The sequence below is a fragment of the Oryctolagus cuniculus genome, chromosome 1 (genome assembly GCF_964237555.1).
Source record: "Oryctolagus cuniculus chromosome 1, mOryCun1.1, whole genome shotgun sequence".
NCBI lineage: Eukaryota > Metazoa > Chordata > Mammalia > Lagomorpha > Leporidae > Oryctolagus > Oryctolagus cuniculus.
Window position 1 is genome coordinate 128,702,987 of NC_091432.1, and position 23,252 is coordinate 128,726,238.

General features: G+C 40.7%; 1 protein-coding gene across 2 annotated transcripts in view; it reads left to right on the forward strand.

Annotated features, from left to right (window-relative positions):
• The window catches only part of LOC103345097 (beta-galactosidase-1-like protein 3), an 88,989-nt gene that overhangs the window by 52,040 nt on the left and 13,697 nt on the right, over positions 1-23,252 (forward strand). For both annotated transcript variants that reach the window (XM_051834487.2, XM_008248354.3), the window contains exons 14-19: positions 12,829-12,969; positions 13,302-13,373; positions 13,878-13,956; positions 14,417-14,504; positions 14,795-14,906; positions 23,101-23,217. In XM_051834487.2, the coding sequence (XP_051690447.2) occupies positions 12,829-12,969; positions 13,302-13,373; positions 13,878-13,956; positions 14,417-14,504; positions 14,795-14,906; positions 23,101-23,217 (609 nt within the window). The remainder of the gene's footprint in view (positions 1-12,828; positions 12,970-13,301; positions 13,374-13,877; positions 13,957-14,416; positions 14,505-14,794; positions 14,907-23,100; positions 23,218-23,252) is intronic.

Sequence of the window (23,252 nt, forward strand, 5' to 3'; positions counted from 1 at the left end):
ATCTTTTAACTGGAGAATTTAGGCCATTTACATCTAGGGATTTTAATGATTAAATAATGATTTCATGTTGCCATTTTCCCACAGATATTCCTATTGTTTGCTTTGGATTTCTTTTGTACTTTTACTTGGAGTTTCTCTGCTTTCATATCCTTTCCTGTTGATGACTGCCTTTCTCTATTTCCGTGTGTAGCACATCCTAGAATATAGTTTGTAAGACTGGACTAGAAGTGACAAATTTGTGTATTTTTGGAAGGTCTTTATTGTACCTTCATTAATACAGTATTCTGGATAGACAGTTTTGTGTATTAAAATTTGGACTATTTCTCTCCATTCTCTCCTAGCTGTTAGGTTTTTGGATGAGAAATAAACTGTTAGTCTAAGTGGAGATCATCTGAAGGTAATCTGACATTTCTCCCCTGCACATTTAATAATGTATTCTTTAGATTTCACTGTTGATAGCTTGAACACAATGTGTCATGATGAATATATTTTCTGATCATGAGTGTTAGGAGTTCTATGTGCTTCCTGTACATTTTTCAAAATTAGGGAAGTTTTCTGCTATTATTTTACTGAATAGACCTTCTAATACCTTCTCTCTTTCCATATCTTTAGGAACCCCTAACACATGCAAAGTTGGTTGTTTGATATATCCTTTAAATCTCCAACACTACTTTCAGTTTTTATATTTTTTCTATTTGTTGACTGAGAGATTTCCAAGGGTTTGTCTTCTATCTTGGATATTCTTTCTTCTGCCTCACCAAATCTGCTGTTAAGGATTTGGGCTATATTTTCTATTTGACAACTGAATTCTTCATTTCTAAAATTTAGGTTTAATTTATTTATTTTATTTTATTTTGACAGATAGAGTTAGTCAGTGATAGAGAGAGAGAGAGAGAGAGAGAGAAAGGTCTTCTTTCCATTGGTTCACCTCCCAAAATGGCTGCTCTGGCCGGAGCTATGCTGATCTGAAGCCAGGAGCCAGGTGCCTCTCCTGGTCTCCCATGCAGGTGCAGGGCCCAAGCACTTGAACCATCCTCCACTGCCCTCCCGAGATACAGCAGAAAGCTGGACTGGAAGAGGAGCAGCTGGGGCTAGAACCCAACGCCCATATGGGATGCCAGCGCCGCAGGCAGAGGATTAGCCAAGTGAGCCACGGTGCCGGCCCCAGTGTAATTTATTTTATTTAAAAAAATTTTTATTTGAGGCATAAAAATTTCATGTATACAGAAATTAAAGAACATAGTGATACTTCCCAACCTACCTTCCCTCCTGCCCACACTCCCACCCTACTCATCCTCCCTCTCCCATTCCAATTCTTAATTTTTACAAAGATCTATTTTCAGTTATGTTATTCGAATAAGATTAACCCTACAATAAGTAAATACTTCAACAAATGGTATGAAGAAAAATACATTATTCCTCAATAGCTGAGACAAGGACTGTAAATAATCATTGGATATCAAAATGTCAATTTCATTCCATACATTAACTTTTAGATATTCTATTAGTTATCATACACCATGGAGAAAGTATGGTGTTTATCTTTTTGGGACTGGCTTATTTCACTAAGTATAACCGTTCCCACTTGCATTCATTTTGTTGCAAATGTGGGGAGCAACTGGGAGCAACTCGGACTAGACTAAGTTACTGGAATTAAGACTTATTCTATGCATCTGCTCTCCCACAATATGGCGCTGAGAAGGGAGTAACAACTTCTACGCAGCTGCCTCTCGCCAATTTGATTGACTGAGCTGCAGGAGCTGATCCTGCTCCTGATTGGAGGAGAGCAGCGTACTCGGCGTGTGGGTAGCAGAGTTGGGATTGGTGAAGAGGACTATAAAGGAGGAGAGAGACAACATGCACGAGGGAACATCTATCTGAAGGAACACCTGAGCAGCCCCCGAGAGAGCCGGCCGGCCGGCGGTGTGCCGCTCCCCCGCGGAAGTGGGGGAAGTGGCCAGGGGGAACTGCCCTTCCACGGAGGTGGAAGGGACGGTAGCCAACCTGGGAAGAACCAGCAGCAAACCTGGGGAGGGCCGAGCAGGCAAAAGAACAGCGCAGGGTCCTGTGTCGTTCCTCCACGAAGACGGGGAGCGACAGCAAAGGTCAAGATTTCCTTTTTTAAAAACTGTTGAGTAGTATTTCATAGTGTATATATACTGGAATTTGTTTATTCAGGCTTCAGCTGGTGGACATCTGGGTTGTTCCATATCTTAGCTATTATAAAATGAGCTACAAATAATATGGGGGTACAGATCAGAAAATTTGGTGATTTCATGTTTTTTGGGCAAATTCCCAGGCATGGGATAGCTGGGTTATACAGTAGGTCTATATTCAAATTTCTGAGGTATCTCCATACTGTCTTCCAAAATTGCTACTTGACTTTACATTCCCACCAACAATGAATTACTGTAAATTTTTCCTCCCACATCCTCACTAGCATTGTTGTTTTCTGTATGAGAGTCATTCTAACAGGGGTGAAGTGAAACTTCTTTGTGGTTTAGATTTGTATTTCCTTGATGGCTAGTGATCCTGAACATTTTTTAAAATTTTATTTATTTGAAAGACAGAGTTACTGAGAGGCAGAGAGAGAGAGAGGCAGAGAGAGAGAGAGAGAATCTTCCATCCACTGGTTCACTCCCCAGATGGCTGCAATGACTAGAGCTGTGTCAGGAGCCAGAAGTTTGTTCTCGGTATCCCATGTGGGTTCAGGGGCCCAAGGACTTGGACCATCCTCTATTGATTTCCCAGGCCACAGCAGAGAGCTGGATCAGAAGTGGAGCAGCCGGGACTCGAACTGACACCCATATAGAATGCCAACACTGCAGGCAGCAGTTTTACCCACTATGCCACAGTGCCCCCCCAAGCATTTTTTTTGACAGGCAGATTTAGACAGTGAGAGAGAGAGAGACAGAGACAGAGGTCTTCCTTTCCGTTGGATCACCCCCCAGATGGCCGCTACAACTGGCGAGCTGCGCTGATCCAATGGCAGGAGCCAGGTGCTTCCTCCTGGTCTCCCATGCGGGTGCAGGGCCCAAGCACTTGGGCCATCCTCCACTGCCTTCCCGGGCCATAGCAGAGAGCTGGACTGGAAGAGGAGCAACCAGCAGAAGCATTTTTTTTAAAGTGTCTATTAGATATTTGAATTTCCTTTTTTGAAAAATTCTTGTTTAAGTCCTTTGCCTATTTTTTTTTACTGGATTGTTTGTTTTGTTGTTGTTGAGTTTATTGAACTCTTTACAGATTCTGGATATTAATCCTTTATCAGTTGCCTACTAGGAAGGCTATACCTGCTTGTTTCTGCTTTCCTTTAGCATGAAATATCTTTTTCTCTTTCATTTCAGTCTTTATTTGTGAGGCAGCAAATAGATGGGTCTTTTTTTTTTTTTCATCCGTTCTGCTTACCTGTATCTTTTAGTCAAAAGTGTTTAGTCCAGTTTTGTTCAAGGTTACTATTGATAAGTAACAACTTGGTCCTGCCATTTTCCTGTAAATATTCCTAGTGTTTGATTTGATTTTCCTTGTACTTTCATGGGGAGATTTTCTGCCAGAACATTTTTTTTCATAATGGTGACTATCTTTTTTTCTATGTAACACATCCTTCAGCATCTTCTGTAAGTGACAAAATCTTTCAATTTCTGTTATGGAATGTCTTTATTTCATCTTCATTCATAAATAAGAGTTTTGCATGGTACAGTATTCTGGGTTGACATTTTTTTTCTTAAGACTTGGACCATGTCTTTCCATTCATGCCCAGTTTCAGCTTATCCTGAGTTCAATACCCTTCTGCACTGCCGTATGAACTGCATAAAGGATCTGTAGCATTCTCCATGTGAGCATGGATCCTATTGCAATCACGGCCCCAGGCAATCAGGTAGCTGTGAGCATGCTTACATTGATTGCCAGAGATCCAGCTATACCCTGTGCCCTCTCACGCAGAGGTCCCACAGTCTCAGCACACAAGGATCCCACATTTATGGGGTTCAGAGAATCTGTTGCAACCTGTGCCAACCACAGAGAGGCAGTGTCAGATGCCTGTGGGAACCCCCCTAGGCTACTTGAGCTCTGGAACTTGTGATATATTGAGAAGCTAGGGGCATCTTACAATCTCAAGTGGGTGCCCAGCCCCTGTCAATTCTCCAAGTCAGTGGACTTTTCCCTCAGCTAGAATCTCTGGATCCCATGTATACACAGTAGCCACTGGCTAAACGTTGCCAGGTGTGTGCACTGAGCTGCTGCTCCAGGTGCTGCTGATAAGACGGTGTCTTTTCCTAGCTGGTTGCTGGATGCATGCAGAAGAGCTTCCACAGCTGCGGCTTATACCCAACATGCCTCCCGCACTCTCTCATCCAGTTGCCAGGCACCACTGTGGGGGGGATGGGGTGAGAGAAACATGCCCCCTTTGTTCCCGCTAGATCAGTGGGTACCCATCCCCCTTAGGGCTCCAGGCCAGATTCACGGCACACCCTCCCTCTAGCTACATCGCTGGTGGCAGGGGCTGCTGCTGCAGTTTGATCCACCCATGAGCTCAAGGAATTCTGAGCCTCTGAAGCCAGACAAAGTGATTGTACAAAGATCCAGCTATACACCATGCCCTATCATGCAGTCACAGAATCCTCAATGTCATAACACACAAGGCTCCCCCACTCACAGGGAGTAGAGGACCCACTCAGCCCCACGGTCCTGAGAGCTGTGGTGTCCTCCATGCCAGCTGCCTGTCTGCACTCCATTTTGGCAGTTTGAGTCTGGGTGACTATGATAGAGTGGGGGATGGGAGCACACCACTGTCCTATGTTGGTGCCCAACCCCTTACCAAGTCCCCAGGCCTGACTCAAAGACACTGGTGACTGTGAATTTATCCCTCTGAAGAAGTCCCCAGTTGTGCATGTGTGTGAGCTGCCACAGCCTCTACTCTTGTTGTTAAGATGTTGCTTCCTCCCTGCTCATCACCAGGTACCCTTGTGGAGGGATGGGGAGAAAGAAACTTGCTCCCACCCTGCCTCCCACTAGTGTTCCAGGCCAGACTCCAAGTCAGTGTGGTCCACAGGGTTCTCCCTCAAGCAGTACCACCAGTGACACAGTTTGCTCCAGTCTCCTCTCACCTCACTCCAAGATGATGGCATCTCCTCCGGCCCATCTGTGGGGGCTGAGGGTGGTGTCCCCACTGGCTGCTCATGTGTGTGCTGTCCACAGCACATCTCTGCTTTCTGTAGAGTTCCCACTACAAACTTCTCTCCAACTCTCCCCTGGAAATGCACTTCCTGCACTTTTTTCCTGCTACCTTCCCCTGGTGAAACAGCGTATCTTTTCCTGATTCAGCCATCTTGGATTCCCTTATTCTTTTTGAGGTAGTTTGTTGTCAGTGTATCAAAAGTCTACTGAACTTTTTCATTTTTTCTCACGTAACTTTATCAAATCTTTTTACTAGTTGTGATATTTATTACTTGACAGTTTTACAATTACCACATATAAAATCTTGTCACTTGAAAACAGGGATGCTTTGACTTCACCTTTCCTAGGTAGATGCTGTTTATGTCTGCCTCTTTTTGTTCTACATGTGACTTCCAATACTATGTTGACTAATCGTAGTGAAAGTAAGCTTCAATTTTTTTATTCCTAACCTCAAAGGAAACACTATTAGTTTTCCTCGTTTCATAAGATTTTGGTTGTAGGTTTGTGATAATATTCTTTACTGTGTTGAAGAACGTTTCTAATTCTTTCAGAGTGTGTTTTTAAATATTAAAGTTGAGGAACTTTATAATTTTCTGTATATATTTAGATAATATGGTTTATATGCTTCATTCTAATGATGCTGTATTCTGTGTTTATTGCCTGTATGTTGATCTTTGCAATACTAGGATAGATCCATTGGATAATGTGGTATAGCCATATAGTGTGCTATTTTATTAATTTTCTGATTGTCTTATTTAAAAATATTTACTTATAAGGGAGTTGGGGGGAGAGGGAGTGAGAGAGAGATAGAGAAACTCCCATAAACTTGTGAATTATTCAATTGCCTGAAATGACTGACTGAGCCAGGCTGAAGCCTGAAGCTGCCAAGTCTCCTACATAGCGGTCATCAAATGCTGCCGCCAGGGTCTGAAAGTAGCAGGAGGCTGGAAATGGAAGTGGGGCTGGAACTTGAACACAGGCACTCTGATACAGTATGCTAATATCTTGAATAACAACTAAGTGCCAGGCCAAGAGCCCACACTATGAGTGGCTACAATTTTATTGAACATTTTTGCATCTATGTTCATCAGGAACATTGGTCTACATTTTTCTTGTTGTATTTTTGGTGTTAACAGCTGAGTATTCATTTTGTGCATTTGCCAGATTACCTGTACTGATTTTATAGGATGGCTTTTGTAATGAGACAATTTCTCTTACTGATGTCTTAGAGTGTCAACTGGATAGATTCTGTTGGGTTTAGTTCTGTGTGGGCTCTTTAGAGCAGTGTCTATGTAGCTTTTTTGTTTTATTTAGGAATACAAGTTTCATGTATTTCATACACACAGATTTAGGAACACAGTGACTCTTGCCCCCGTTCCTACTCCCCACCATGCCCCAACACTTCATTCTCCTTCCTCTCACATTCCTACTCTTAATTTTTACAAATATCTATTTTCAGTTTACTTAACAATCATGTATTTAACTCTACACAAAGTAAAAGATTTCAAAACTAGTATGAAGAGAAAAAAGAGAAGAGAGGAGAGGAGAGGAGAGGAGAGGAGAGGAGAGGAGAGGAGAGGAGAGGAGAGGAAAAAAAAATACAAACAGAAAACCCCACTGTTCCTCAACAGAAGAGACAAGGGCTTTAAACAACCAATGAATCTCACAATGCCTATTTCGCTCCAACACATTACATTACAGGTATTCTATTAGTTACCTTAGATTGGGGAAAACATTATATCTATCTTTTGGGGAATGGCTTATTTCACTAAGTATATTGGTTTCCATTTCCATTTGTGTCCATTCTGTTGCAAAAGACAGTATTTCACGTTTTTTTTACAGTTGAGTACTACACCATAGTGTATATATACCATAATTTCTTTTAAAAAAACATTTATTTATTTGAAAGACAGAGTTACAGAGAGGCATCTGCTGTTTCACTCCCCAAATGATTGCAATGGCCAGAGCTGAGCTGATTTGAAACCAGGAGCCAGGAGCTTCCTCTGGGTCTTTCATGCAGGGGCAGGGACCCAAGCATTTGGGCCATCCTTCATGGATTTACCAGGCTACGTTTGAGAACTTGATTGGAAATGGAGCAGATGGGACTCAAATTGACACCCATATGGGATGCCTGCACAACAGGTGGAGGCTTAGCCCATTATGCTACAGCATTAGCCCCTACACCTTAATTTCTTTATCCAGTCAGTTGATGGACATCTGGACTGATTCCATATCTTAGCTATTGTGAATTGTGTTGCCATGAACATGGGGCACAGATAACTCTCTCATATACTGATTTTTTTTTTGGTTTGGGTAAATCTGAAAGAAGTAGGATGGCTGGATCATATAGTAGGTCTATATTCAGAGTTATCTCCATAATGCCTTCCACAGTGGCTGTACCACTTTACATTCCCACCAATAGTGGATTAGGGTACATTTTCCCCACGTCCTTGTCAGAATTTGTTGTTTGTTGATTTCTGTATGTGATCTTTCTAACTGGAGTGAGATGATATTTTGTTGTAGTTTTGATTTGCATTTCCCTGATAGCTAGTGATCCTGAGCATTTTCTAAAGTGTCTGTTGGCCATTTGAGTTTCCTCTCTTGAAAAATGTCTGTTCAAGTACTTTGCCTGTTTCTTTCTTTTTTGGTTTCTTTTTTTAAACTTTTGTTTAATGAATATAGATTTCCAAAGTACAGCTTATGGACTACATTGGCTTACCCCCACCCCCCGATGACTTCCCTCCCACCCGCAACCCTCCCCTTTCCCGCTCTCTCTCCTCTTCCATTCATATCACAATTCATTTTCAATTTTCTATATATACAGAAGATCAGTTTAGTATACATTAAGTAAAGATTTCAACAGTTTGTGCCACATAGAAAAGTGAAAAATACTGTTTGAGTACTCGTTATAGCATTAAATCTCAATGTACAGCACATTAGGGACAGAGATCCTACATGAGGAGTAAGTGCACAGTGACTCCTGTTGTTGACTTTACAAATTGACACTCCTGTTTATGGCATCAGTAATCTCCCTATACTCCAGTCATGAGTTTCCAAGGCTATGGAAGCCTTTTGAGTTCTCCGACTCTTATCTTGTTTAGACAAGGTCATAGTCAAAGTGGAAGTTCTCTCCTCCCTTCAGAAAAAGGTACTTCCTTCTTTGAAGACCTGTTCTTTCCACTGGGATCTCACTCACAGAGATCTTTCATTTAGTTTTTTTTTTTTTTTCCCCAGAGTGTCTTGGCGTTCCATGCCTGAAATACTCTCATGGGCTTTTCAGCCAGATCCGAATGCCTTTAGGGCTGATTCTGAGGCCAGAGTGCTGTTTAGGACATCCGCCATTCTATGAGTCTGCTGAGTATCTCGCTTCCCATGTTGGATTGCTCTCCCCTTTATTTATTCTATCGGTTAGTATTAGCAGGCACTAGACTTGTTTATGTGATCCCTTTGGCTCTTAGTCCTCTCATTATGATCAATTGTGAACTGAAATTGATCACTTGGACTAGTGAGATGGCATTGGTACATGCCACCTTGATTGGATTGAATTGGAGTCCCCTGGTATGTTTCTAACTCTACCATTTGGGGCAAGTCAGCTTGAGCATGTCCCAAATTGTACATCTCTTCCCTCTCTTATTCCCACTCTTATATTTAACAGGGATCACATTTAAGTTTAATTTTAACACTTAAGAATAACTGTGTATTAATTACAGAATTAAACCAGTAGTATTAAGTAGAACAGACAAAAAAAATACTAAGAGGGATAATGTATTAAGTTGTTCATTTACAGTCAGGGCTATGCTGATCAAGTCACCGTTTCTCATAGTGTCCATTTCACTTCAGGAGGTTTCCTTTTTGGTGTTCAGTCAGTTGTCACCGATCAGGGAGAACATATGATATTTGTCCCTTTGGGACTGGCTTACTTCACTCAGCATGATGTGTTCCAGATTCCTCCATTTTGTTGCAAATGACTGAATTTCATTGTTTCTTACTGTGGTATAGTATTCTAAAGAGTACATATCCCATAATTTCTTTATCCAGTCTTCTGTTGATGGGCATTTAGGATGGTTCCAAGTCTTGGCTATTGTGAATTGTGCTGCAATAAACATTAGGGTGCAAACCGCTTTTTTGTTTGCCAGGTTAAATTCCTTTGGGTAAATTCCAAGGAGTGGGATGGCTGGGTCGAACGGTAGGGTTATCTTCAGGTTTCTGAGGAATCTCCAGACTGACTTACATAGTGGCTTGACCAGTTTGCATTCCCACCAACAGTGTGTTAGTGTCCCTTTTTTCCCACAACCTCACCAGCATCTGTTGTTGGTAGATTTCTGTATGTGAGCCATTCTAACTGGAGTGAGGTGAAACCTCATTATGGTTTTGATTTGCATTTCCCTGATTGCTAGTGATCTTGAACATTTTTTCATGTGCCTGTTGGCCATTTGGATTTCCTCTTTTGAAAAATGTCTATTGAGGTCCTTGTCCCATCTCCTAAGTGGGTTGTTTATTTTGATGTTGTGGAGTTTCTTGATCTCTTTGTAGATTCTGGTTATTAACCCTTTATCTGTTGCATAGTTTGCAAATATATTTTCCCATTCTGTCGGTTGTCTCTTCACTCTCCTGACTGTTTCTTTTGAAGTACAGAAACTTCTCAATTTGATGCAATCCCAATAGTTAATTTTGGCTTTGACTGCCTGTGCCTCCCGGGTCTTTTCCAGAAACTCTTTGCCTATGCCAATATCTTGCAGGGTTTCTCCAATGTTCTCTAATAACTTTATGGTGTCAGGTCATATATTTGGGTCTTTAATCCATGTTGAGTGGATTTTTGTGTAAGGTGTAAGGTAGGGGTCTTGCTTCATGCTTCTGCACATGGAAATCCAGTTTTCCCAGCACCATTTATTGAATAGACTGTCCTTGCTCCAGGAATTGGTTTTAGATCCTTGATCAAATATAAGTTGGCTGTAGATGTTTGGGTTGATTTCTGGTGTTTCAATTCTGTTCCATTGGTCTATCTATCTGTTTCTGTACCAGTACCATGCTGTTTTGATAACAACTTCCCTGTAGTATGTCCTGAAATCTGGTATTGTGATGCCTCCAGCTTTGTTTTTGTTGTACAAGATTGCTTTAGCTATTCGAGGTCTCCTGTGTCTCAATATGAATTTCAGCATCATTTTTTCCAGATCTGAGAAGAAGGTCTTTGGTATCTTGATTGCTCTTTGTCTCTTGCTCGCCTTTGCACGGTTGGCGGAGTGAGAAACTTGTCTGTACCAGTACCCTCCAACCCTTTTTTTTTTTCCTTCTCTCCTGTAGTCAGTCTGGTGAACTTTCCCGCCTCAAAGCCCACTTCCCTCTAAATTCTGACCGCCGTTTCCCCGCCAATGTCTCCGGTTACTGAGCTCACCTCCCCTTCCAGGGCCGATGTGTGGACTCAGAGCCCTGGGCGTCCCTGCTCTCCCTGCTGGTGTCACTTTGCCTGTTTCTTAAATGGATTGTTTTGTTGCTATTGAATTTCTTGAACTCTTTATAAATTCTGGATGTTAACCTTTTATCAGTTGCATAGTTTGCAAAAACTTTCTCTCATTCTGTTGGTTGCCTCTTCACTTTTTATTTCTTTTAGAGTGCGCAAGCTCCTCAGCTTGATGTAATTCATTTGCCAATTTTGGCTTTGATTGCTTGTGCTTCTTGGGGTCTTTCCAAGAAGTTGTTGCATACGCCAATGCCTTGCAGAGTTTCCCCAATGTTCTCTAGTAATTTGATGGCATAGGATTGTAGATTTAGGTCTTTGATCCATTTTGAGTGGATTTTTGTGTAAGGTAGAGGTCTAGTTTCATACTTCTGCATGTGGAGATCCAGTTTCCCCTGCACCATTTGTTAAAGAGACTGTCCTTGATACAGGGGTTGATTTTAGCTCCTTTGTCAAAGATAAGTTATTTGTAGACGCATGGTTTGATTTCTGGAGTTTCTATTCTGTACTATCAGTCTAGAATTTTTTTTGCCAGTACTAGACACTTGATTATAACTGATCTGTAGTATGTCTTGAAATCAGTTATATTGATGCCTCCTGCTTTATTTTTGTTGTTTAAGATTGCTTTAACAATTCAATAAATTGTTATGAATTTTAGCATCATTTTTTTCCAGATCTGAGGAGACTGTCATTGGTATTTTGATTGTGATCACAGTGAATCTGTAACTTGCTTTTGGTAGTGTGGGCATTTTGATGATGCTGATTTTTCTAATCCATGAACATAGAAGTTTTTTTCCATTTTTAAATGTTTTCTTCTGTTTCATTCTTTAGTGTTTTATAATTTTCATTGTAAAGATTTTTGACATCCTTGATTAAATTTATTCCAAGATATTTAATTCTTTTTGGACTTATTGTGAATGGGACTGATCTGACATTATGTCTGTTTACAGAGGCTATTGATTTTTGTGTAGATTTTATATCCTGCCACTTCTGCAAACTCTTTTATGAGTTCCAATAGTCTCTCAGTGTAGTCTTTTGGATCCCCTATGTATAGGATCATGTCATCTGCAAATAGAAATAGTTTGATTTCCTCCTTTCCAATTTGTATGCCTATTGTCAGACAAAATAGACTTTACCATAAAACCTGTTAAAAGAGATGAAGAAGGGCAGTATGTAATGATGAAGGGACCAATTCAACTGGAAGATGTGACTATAATAAATGTATATGCACCCAGTTACAGGGTATGTGGCTCTTTAAAAGAATGTTAGCAGCTTTAAAGGGAGACATAGACTCCGATACAATAGTAGTGGGGGAGTTCAATACCCCACTTCCATCAAGGACAGATCAACCAGACAGAAAATCAAGGAAGAAGCAATAGATATGACTGTATAGCTCTTAACATCCATACTCGAATTTGGTGATGTCTGTTAATGGATTGGTGGTCAGAGCTGCAGAAGTTGTGTAATTGTCCCATGAACTGGGGTGTAGTTCATTATGAATGACAGTTTTATTGTCACCTCTAGGCACAGTGCAGCAGATTGTGGGTGACAAGTGCCTACTAGTTTCTGCAGACTCGTAGGGGCAAGGCTTTTCTTATTGGCCCATATGATGATCCTCATTGATAGAGGGCTGAATGGGTGACCTTTTATGGCCTCCAGTGATAACCTCCTCCAGGCAGGATGCCCAGGAACCTCTCAGTGCCACATGTGTGGGGACAGTGCCGCTTGTATGCTTCTTAGGGCATCAACAGGAGACATTCTTAAGAACTGATTGTATAGCTATTTACTGGGCCACAGGAGAATGGCCAGGACTCTTTGGGTGTTCCTCTAGATCCTTGATGGATCAGTAGGGCTTCCTGACTAATACCCAGGGTCTTTGTGTGTTAAGCCACTCAGGGCAGGCTTCAGGTTGCTTCAGTTATTTTACAATACAATTTATTTACATTTCTGATAAATTCTTAATGATTATTGCAAGTGTTGCTTCTTCACCATGTCTTCGTTATTACCAGAATCTCCTGGTCATGGAATATATGAAGCACAAGAGCATTATCACATAGCAGTTGTCCTATTACTTCCCAAAGAGAAGTTGGAGACCATTATGTGCATTATGTGGTACAATAAAATGTGACAAGGATCTTGGGAAGAAGTCTTGCAATTTCTGTTTAAATTGGCTTCTTTTCCCTGCCATGTCTCTCTCATAGCCAGTGAAGATGAGTGTTCCAGTCAGCATGGAAAATCTTCCTATAAACAATGGAAGTGGACAGTCCTTTGGACTCATTCTTTATGAGACTCCCATCTGCTCTGGAGGCTGTCTCCATGCTCATGCTGAAGATATGGCCCAGGTCAGTGTCTGAAGCTGTCCTTACGATCCAGCAAAGGTGCGGCCTACCTCTGCCACTGGGAAGGGTGTTTCGTCATTGGTCTGCATTACCACCTTGACGGCATTGACTGCATCTCTGATGTGGGGGGAACTGGAAATGCAAAGTCAAAACAGACTCCCTTCCTTCTTTAATGCAGCTGAAATTCTACCGCACTCTGACACTTAGTTTCCAAACACCTGTGAGCACCAGAACTAGTCCTTTCTTCTTGAGGACCTCCTTCTGCCTATGCCACATCTGGTCTTGCTTCATGGATGTGAGCCTGTTGGTCTGAAACTGGCTGTCTTTTTGTGCAGGTGTTTCTAAATGACTCAGTGTTAGGAATCTTAAATGAGAACATTCGGAATGTGCACATTCCTGCATTCAAGGTATGTAATTCTAGGGTCCATGTGATGCCCTAGGCCCCGTTAAACCCCCTCTTTAAATGCAGGTATAACCTGGCACCCTTCCATAGACTGACTGCTTTCTCTCCCACTACTTTGTTACTCCCTTGTGTCCTCAACATGAATTGTGATGGGACGTAAGCATCATGAATGTTCCGGGCCCTGGTCCATGAGGACCCACAATGTACAAGCTACAGCATGAATGAAATGTCCTCATTAAGAGTCAGTCCTCAGTACTTGTTTGGGTCTTTGATTAAAGAAAGAGTGTGTTTCTCAGCCCCTCCAAAGAGGGTCAGCATGGGAGAGGGGCGTAGTTTATGGAAGAAGGAAACAAAGGAGCCTTTAAGAGACAGGGATACTGCGGACCTGTAGGGCCTCTTTTCCCCCTGTGTGTATCTTTTCCTCTGAAACTCACATGAAAGAATAGTTTTTAGGATAAGAACCCAGCCTGGTTACACAGCTTGCAGCGCATTTGTTTGTTCCCAGCAGGGCTGCCAACTTCTGAGGATCCTCGTGGAGAACCAAGGACGATTGGTTTTTAGACAAAAAATGCTTTATGAGCGCAAAGGTGGGCTCCAGGCCTGAGAAGCAGGCAGCAACTTCTCTTCATTTACTTATAAACTAAAACTTGGGTTATGCTGGGCATGGGAAGATAGCCATGAGGCTCTCAGCAGTGGGATACTGGGATCCTAAGACCAAAGATGCGAACACCTCCCTTTGCCTTGTGCTACTTTCTCCAGTTCACCAGGGCATACAAGTAGAGCAGTTACGTTGGGTGCTGCCTTGTCCTTGATCGGGGCACAGTCTCCTGTCCACAATTTTAGGGAGTTTCAATACCAAGTTGGCAACTAACTGAGGGTGCAGAAATTGAAATAAAATAACCTTCAGTCACAGCATGTCAGACAAGTGTTTGCCATACTGGTTGTATCCTGATAATGAGGCATATACCTGCCTTGTTTCTTCGTCCTAGACACTGGCGACTGTCCAATCTTTCCTATTTGTATCCCCTATGCTGTCCCCCTCTGCAGGCTTAACTGACTCCGTTAGCCTCAATAAGGTGACCCTGAAGGGCTATACCATCTACTCCCTGGACATGAAAATGGACTTCTTTGACAGGTATGTTCCTGCCTATCCCTAGTGGACACTTCCAGTGATCGGGTAACTCTGGGTTTTCACCCTGCTCTCTTTGCAGAGAAAGAGCCCGCGACTCAGAGAACTGAACAAACTGGGTGTATGTTTTCAACTGCTTTGACCACAGAGCACGTCTCCTAATTCCAAGTCTAATGCATCCACCTCATCCATCTCCCTGAGACAGGACCCTAGTTCCTCTGAGGCAGTCTAACCTCAGATTGCAGACTAGAGCTGGGGTAAGTTTTCTTCCCCCTCATGTGCTGCTGTTCTTGCAGGCTGCGCTCTGCCACCTGGAGGCCCATCACAGGGAGTTATGAGGGCCCTGCCTTCTACAGGGGAACCTTGAGAGCTGGCCCTTCTCCCAAAGACACCTTCCTGAGCCTACCGGTGAGTAGGCCCCTCCATCTGCCCTCTCCTTCAATCATCTTTTTATTCAATTAGTCTCAAAGAAAACCTAGTGTTCCTGGTTGGAATATATATCCCTTTCCTGCTTCCCTCCACTTCCTCACTGCCAACCAAACCACCCACCCTCAACTTTGTTGAAACACAAGTGCAGTTTCTTACACTAATAGCACCATCTATATTGTGCTCTGTTTCTTGAGTTTTTATAGCAGAGACAGGCTAGGTTAAGCAGGTTTATTGTTTTATTATGAATACACAGCAGTAACATGAATGCCCCAAGTGCTAACAGATCCCAAAGAGATCACCAAGTTGGCATTTCATAATTTTAATTTTAGATTTTATTTATTTATTTGAAAGTCAGAGTTACACAGAGAGAGGAGAAGCAGAGAGAAAGAGAGAGAGGTCTTCCATTCGATGGTTCACTCCTTAATTGGCCGCAACAGCTGGAGCTGCACCGATCCAAACCCAGGAGTCAGGAGCTTCCTCCGGGTCTCCCACGTGGGTGCAGGGGCCCAAGGACATGGGCCAGCTTCCACTGCTTTCCCAGGCCACAGCAGAGAGCTGGATCAGAAGCGGAGGAGCCAGGTCTCGAACTGGCGCCCATATGGGATGCTGGTGCTTCAGGCCAGGGCGTTAACCTGCTATGGTACAGCACCGGCCCCGGCATTTCATAGTTATCATTGTGACACAAGATATGATTTTAGGACTCTTTGCCATTACTCTCCACTAATGTAACTACCATTTTTCCTTCTTGTTTAGTGTTTTATATTTTGAATTATGGAAATTGAATCATAAGACAGTCATTCTTTTTATTAAACTTTTTTATTCTTCATTGTGAAATTCAACCATTTGTTGCAGGGAATTTTTCATTTTTAATGTTCTTTAACAAAGAGACCACAGTTGTTAAAGTGTTAATACTACTTTTGATGGAAATTTGGATGTTTTTCAGTGTTTGGCTAGTTTAAGTATTTAGACTCTTGTATTTATGTTTTGCAGTGAGATATGTTTCTCAAGTTTTGCTAGCTAGGCTTAGGCCTAATAAAGATTTGAGAATGGGACTTTGTTTTAGAAGAGTATTATTTCATCTGCATTTCTTTGATTTCATAAGTAAATCTATCTAGAGCTAACATTTCATTAATGGGGTTGTTTGTAGATGTGGATATAATTTAAAGATCAATATACTAACATGATTTTATGTCCATTTCTAGTAATTTAGATAAATGTTTTTCTATGAGTTTATCCCATTCATCTAAATATTCAAATATATTGATTAAAATTTTTCATTTTTGATGTGTAAATTGATAGTACCTTTCTCTTTTTCTTTTCTGTGTAATGTATTGACACTTTCCTTCAATTCTGATAAGTTCTTTTTGATTAAAAAATCAACTTTATTAATCTTCTAAGGAGATTTTGTTTGTTGTCTCTCTTATTGCATATTTAGTTTCTAAATTATAACATTATTTTTTATTTTGCCCATTTTACTCTTAATTTAGTAGTAATTGTTTTATTTTAAAAAACTTCTTTAGATAAATTCTCAGTTCACTAGTTTTTATTCATTTTATAAACATAAATTTATCCTGTTATCATGGATGTGCGGATTATGTGGTGTCCAACAATTTAATAATTTTTAACTTGAGGTGAAATTCCCATACCATAAAATTAACCTTTTAGAATGAACAATTTGGTATCACTTAGTACCTTCAGAGTGTCATCTAGCCACTACCTGCTACTCAAAAACATTTTATCACAACACTAAACTCTGTATCATGAACCAATCACTCTTCCACTTTCTTCCCCACCCAACCTTAGCAATACCAATCTTTTTTTCACTTTGATAATATTTGACATCCTTGGTTAACTTTATTTCAAGATATTTAAATATTTTGTAGCTATTGTGAATGGGATTGATCTTAGAAGGTCTTTCTCAGCTATGGCATTGTCTGTATACAAAGGTATTCATTTCTGTGTCTTGATTTTATATCCTGATATTTTAACAAACGCTTTTATTAGTTTAAGTAATCTCTTCATGGAGTATTTTCGTTCCCTGTATATAGAATCATTTCATCAGAAAATAAGGATAGTTTGACTTCTTCTTTCCCTGTTTGTATCCCTTTGATTTCTTTTTCTTGTCTGATGGCTCTGGCTAAAATTCCCAGGACTATATTAAATAGCAATGGTGAGAGTGGGCATCCTTGTCCAGTTTTAGATCTTAATGGAATGCCTCAAATTTTTCCCTGCTCAGTAGGATGCTGGCTGTGGGTTTGTTATAAGTTGCTTTGATTATGTTGACAAGTTTGCTTTAAGATTTTCATCATAAAAAGGTGTTGCATTTTGTCAAATGCTTTCTCTGCCTGTATTGAGATAATCATATGTTTTTTTGTCTTCACTTTGTTAATGTGGTGTATCACATTTATTGATTTTCAGATGTCGAACCATCCCTGCATACCAGGGATAAATTCCACTTGGTGAAGGTGGATCTTTATGATGTGTTATTGGATTTGAATGGCTAGTACTTTGTTGAGGACTTTTGCATTGATGTTCAGCAGGGAAATTGGCCTGTAGTTCTCTTTCTCTGTTGTATCTTTTTCTGGCTTAGGAATTAATATGATGCAGGCTTTGTAGAAGGAGTTTGGATGGATTCCCTCCCTTTCAATTCTTGTTTTTGCTGTATCCTATGTTTTTATATGAGGTATTGTAGCTTCATTTTTTTCCAGAAATTTTTTGATTTCTCTCTTGGTTTCTTTTATGACTCACTGTTCATTTAGGAGCATATTGTTCAGTCTCTATGTATTTGCATATGTTCCTGAGCATTTTTAATTTAAATATATGAATGAGAACGTATATTACATATTTTTATTATTTAAGTGGAAGAGAGACAGTGGAAGAGACAAACTTTAGTCCACCAATTCACATCTCAAATGCTCGCAAGGGACAGGCCATGTCCAGGTCACAGCTGAGAGACTAGATCACAATCAACGTCTTCCATGAGGTGACTGGGGTCCACCTATTTGAGCCATCACTGCTACCTACCAAAATCTGCATTAGCAGAAAGCTATAATCAGGAGCCAGAGTAGAAACTCCAGTGCAGATCTTGGAGATGGAATCTTAACTGGTGTCTCACATACTAGGCCAAACACCTGTCCAAGCTATTTGTGTTTCTGAGTGTATGTGAATGCCTGCCTTATTTCAGTTAACATAACATCCTCCAGTTCCATCTATATTGTCTCACATGACAAGAGTTCTGTCTTTTTGTGGCTGAATAATATTCCATTATCTCTATATATTCTATTTTCTTTATCCAGTCATTGCTCAATAGGGCCCTTGGTTGATTCCACATCTTGGATATTGTGAATAGTGCTAAAACAAACATGGAAAGTTCCAGTATCTATTTGATATACTGATTTTAATTTTTTGGCTCTATATACAGCAGCAGAATCGCTGGATCACATGGCAGTTTTATTTTTAATGTTACAAGGAAACTCCACTCTGTTTTGCATAATGGTAGTATTAATTTACATTCTCACTAATGGTGTATAAATGTTTGCCTTTCTCTGAATCTTTGCCAGTATTTACTATTTTTTGTCTTTTTGAAGGAAGCTATTCTAAATCAGGTGAGAGGATATTTCATAATGGTTTTAACTTGCAATTATTTCTCTGATGGTTATTAATGTTGATCTGTAATTTATATACTTGTTGCATATTTGCACATTTCTATATCATAATACCTGTTCAAATCAGCTGCCTATTTTATTGGACTATTATTTTGATTTTTATTGCGCTTATTGTTGTTGTGTTTTTTGAGTTCCTTAGTTGTTTATTATATTAATCTCTTCTTGGATGAAGTTTGCAGTATTTTCACCAGTATGACACATATTTGTTTACTTTTATTGTTTTAATTTCTGCGCAGAAAAGTTTTAGCTTTATCATCCCATTTGTCTGACTTGTGTTATCATTGCTTTGCAATTTTAATCCTGGAGTTCTTTTTCTTGCTTGGTCAAATTTATTTTTATTTATTCTATTTCTTATTGTAGCTGGTATTTGGGAATTACTGTCCTGATGTCTTTTGTATAGGCTTATTGTTTTCATATAGAAGTGGTGTTAAATTTTGTGCTTATTTTGTATTCTGCAACTTCTGTTTTGTTTTTTAATTTTTAAATTCTTTTGTATTGATTTTTTTCATTGACTCATAGGTTGTTCAAATGTATGTTGTTTAACTCCCATTTGTGAACTTCCCACCCTACACTCTCTTCTACCCATGCCCCCATCCTTCCTCCTCCTTCCTCTCTTAAGTTTACAATGATATAATTGTACTTTACTCAATACTCATGAGGTTAACCCTAAACTGAGTAAAGATTTTAGCATATAATAAGGAGAATAAAAAACACTGTTCCTCAACTGTAGAGAAAAGGGCTGCAAATAATAATTGAATATATATACTCTAATATGTATACATATATATATATATCCTATATATATACATATCACAAATTATTAATCCAGTCATTGGATGATGGACATCTTGGTTGATTCCATGTCCTATCTGTTGTGAATTGAGCTATAATAAACACAAGGATACAGATAACCCTTTTATATTTTGATTTCATATTCTCAAAACACATGGGACAATATTTCATGCCGTGGAGCCTTAATAAATAATGTGCACTGTAGTTGGAGCTCTATTGTAACTAGGTGCCAGTTTTTCTTTGTTGGAAGGTCTTTATTACTCATTCAATCTCCATCTTGATTAATGAACTGTTCAGGTTTTCTACGTCTTCATGACTAAACTTTGGCAGGTTGTATGTCTCCAGGAATCTGAACACTTCTTGTAGAGTTTCCAATTTGTTGGCTACTGGAAGAGTTGCAAGTGATAGGAGAGACAGGACAAGGGGACTCCTCCTCTGAATAGCACCACCACCAAGTCCCAGTGTGCGTCTCTTATTGACAAGGATTACCTCAGCCATTTGTATAGTGCATATGTGTGCTCACATAACTCTAAGATAACTTGTAACATTACTTGATAATCTTCAGGACAGGATTGTCAAGCCATTGGTGGGCACCTCGGCTTCCTAGATAAGCAAGTCTGGTTAGTTATCTGGTTACTTATCTGTTGACTAGATAAGCAAGTCTGGGAAAGCACTCCATGTCCTCATGGGAGCCAAGGTTCCTCATGAGAATTCAATGCTTTTTTTTTTTTTAAAGATTTTTTTGTTTATTTGAAAATCAGAGTTATACAGAGAGAGGAGAGGCAGAAAGAGAGAGAGAGAGAGAGAGAGAGAGAGAGAGAGAGAGCTCTTCCATCTGATGTTTCACTCCCCAATTAGCCGCAATGGCTGGAGCTGCGCCAATCTGAAGCCAGGAGTCAGGAGCTTCTTCCAGGTCTCCCACAAGTGCAGGAACCCAAGGACTTGGACCATCTTCCACTGCTTTCCCAGGCCATATCAGAGAGCTAGATTGGAAGTGGAGCAGCTGGGTCTTGAACCAAAGCCCATATGGGGTGCCGGTGCTTCAGGCCAGGGCGTTAATCCACTGCACCACAGCACTGGCCCCCAATGCTCTTCTTTTAATAGGTAATTTACTATCCTTAAAAAGTTTCTGTGGCCCCATCTTGAGTGCAGGAGGAGTGTGTCCTCACAGAGAATGCTTTAGCAGAATCTATGTTCCCTACAGTTGGCACATAGCTGTTTGGAGTAATTTTTGTGGTGCCCTTTGTTACATCTCTGCTTTCACTGGTGATTTTATTAATTTGTATCTTCTCTTTTTTTGGTTATTTGGCCCAATAGTATATTAATTTTGTTTATTTTTTCAGAAAAACAGCTGTTCATTTCACTGATTTTTCATGTTTTTTGTTCCAGTTTTGTTTATTCTCTAATTTTAATTATTTCTTTCCTCCTACTAACTTTGGGTTTGGGTTGTTGTTTTCCTGGGTCCCTGAGGTGTATTGATATATATTAATTTGAATTTCTGCATTTATTTTAGGCATTTGTGGAAATATTTGTTGGTTTTCCCTCTGATGGATTTTATCTTTGAACTGTGCCTCTGTGGCTTAGTGGAGAATCTGCTCTTTCAGGAATACTCAGAAGCGGGTGCTGGTTGTGGCTAGAGAGCTCTGATCATTGGTCCAGGCTGGAGTGAGTATCCGGGCTGACACCCAAGTTGAGCGTGGTAGATCTCTATTGTCAGCAGGCAGGAGGATATAATCACCTCTGTTGGCAAAATCTCACCCTCCCAGTCTCTCTTCAAGTGATGAATGCCTGGGATTAGCAAAGCACTCACCCCTGCTGCTGCATAAACCACACCAAGGATCTGTGCAGTCCTCTTTGTGAGCCTGGATGCCTCTACAATTACCCACCTCAGGCTTCATGGAGCTCTGAGCCTCTGGCACCAGACACAGTGATTGCCCAGAGACTCAGCTACACCCTGTGCATTATGCACTTGCAGATGACCCACTCTGCCCTGCAAGCCTGTCCTGTCCTTGGATAGTGCAGAGGAGTTCCCAGAGTCAGCTGACTGTGGGTGCTCCACCTTGGTGGTTTGAGCCCCAGATCCTGTGATATGGTGAGAGGAAGCCAGAGGTTGGTGTACCTCACAGTCCTATGTCAGTGTCCAGCTCCCTGTAAACCAATTAGCCGGACTAAGTCAGTGGGGAATGTGTTTTTTCCCCCCTCTTGTAAAATCCCTCAATCATATGCTCATACAAGAGACTCCACAACCACTAATTGTGTCAAAATGGTGCTGGGAGCCCTTATTTGGGAGTGAGGAGAGAGAAACGTGCATTTTCTCCACTGGATTAGGCAGATACCTTGCTCCCTGTTAGTGGTCCAGGATGGACTCCGTATGGTCTGCCAAGGTCTGCCTCTGGCAATAACACCAGTGGCATGCATGCTACCGGCTGCCCTCACCTTGCTCTCCTAAGCAGGCCATCTACCTCTCGGCTGTCGGGTCACGTGTGCTTCCCGTGCCTGTTGCTGCACGTCTTCACCTTCCATGTGGATCCATGGCATCCCTCTTCCTTTTGTAGAATTTCCACTGCAGGCATCTCTCCCAGCTCCTCCTTAGGAATGCATTTCCTCCAGTTTCTTTTCCTGCTAAAGCAGCCAGTCTTTTCCATTTCCAGCCATCTTGGAATTCCTGTATGTATTTTTATCTATACCTCAGAAATACATGAATTCTGTACTTGTTAGGTCAATGTTTCATCTATGTTAATTAGTAAAAATTAATGAATCTTCCTGTTTTAAATGTTTATATCTTTGTTTTATTGTTTATTAACTATCGAATGATTGTGTGAACATTTTCTACTATTACTGTGAGTTGTTTATTTCTCCTTTGTTCTTTCCATTTTCTTCTTTATTTTGAATCTAAACTTCTGACTAACTTTCCTTCACATAGCACATATACTTTGGCTAAATTAAACATTTTACCTATATCTCACTTTATCTCCAATACTATTCATTGCCCCAAAACTTTATTCTTTTTGATCCTCGCAAAGCTATTACAACTATCTATTGGTTAATCTTCACATGTCATGTCGTTCTCCATGATTTCTCTTTTGTTCCTATCAGCTCCCTTATTTTTGTAACAAGTCTTCTATACATGGCAAGAAGATGAACCATCCACTACTAGAGGTGGCTAGAGGAACTACAAAGCACCTTATTACAACAGAGCTGCAACTACAAGTGGCTCCACGGCATCAAATTTTGTCCCATACACTTTTGAGATTATGAAAATCCCAGCTCAGCTTCTGAAAAAACTCTCCCTGAGAGAACAGATGTCTCTCATGGAAACCGACCAGGCTGTTTATCTTTCCTTTCCCCTTCTATTCCTAGGTGTCATGCTTTTCATTGTATTACAAAGTTGGTAAAAAAGACTACAGCTTTTATAGTTGTTGTAACCATCAGTGTTTGTTGCCTAATACATACTTTGAGTGCAGACACATGCTCTTAAAAAACATTATATATCATATGGCAGGAATAATAGTATGATTTCCCTCGGTATATTTCTATTCTTTGTTCTCTCTTCTTTCCTAGACAGCTGGGTAGAAGTTCTACAACATTCCCAATTCTAAACTCACTTCCACTCCCCTTGCTCTGAGCATCTAAATCATTTAATACCTCCTTAAGTAACTCACATTTACCTTGCCAGTACACATCTGGTCCTATCTCTCAAGTCTCCATCTTTTCAGGACTGGAATTACGGATTTGTATTCATCAACGGCAGGAATCTTGGGAGATACTGGAGTATTGGGCCTCAGAAAACACTTTATCTTCCTGGGGTCTGGCTTCACCAAGAAGACAATGAGGTGAGTCACCCCAGTCCCTGCTATGAGGACTAACA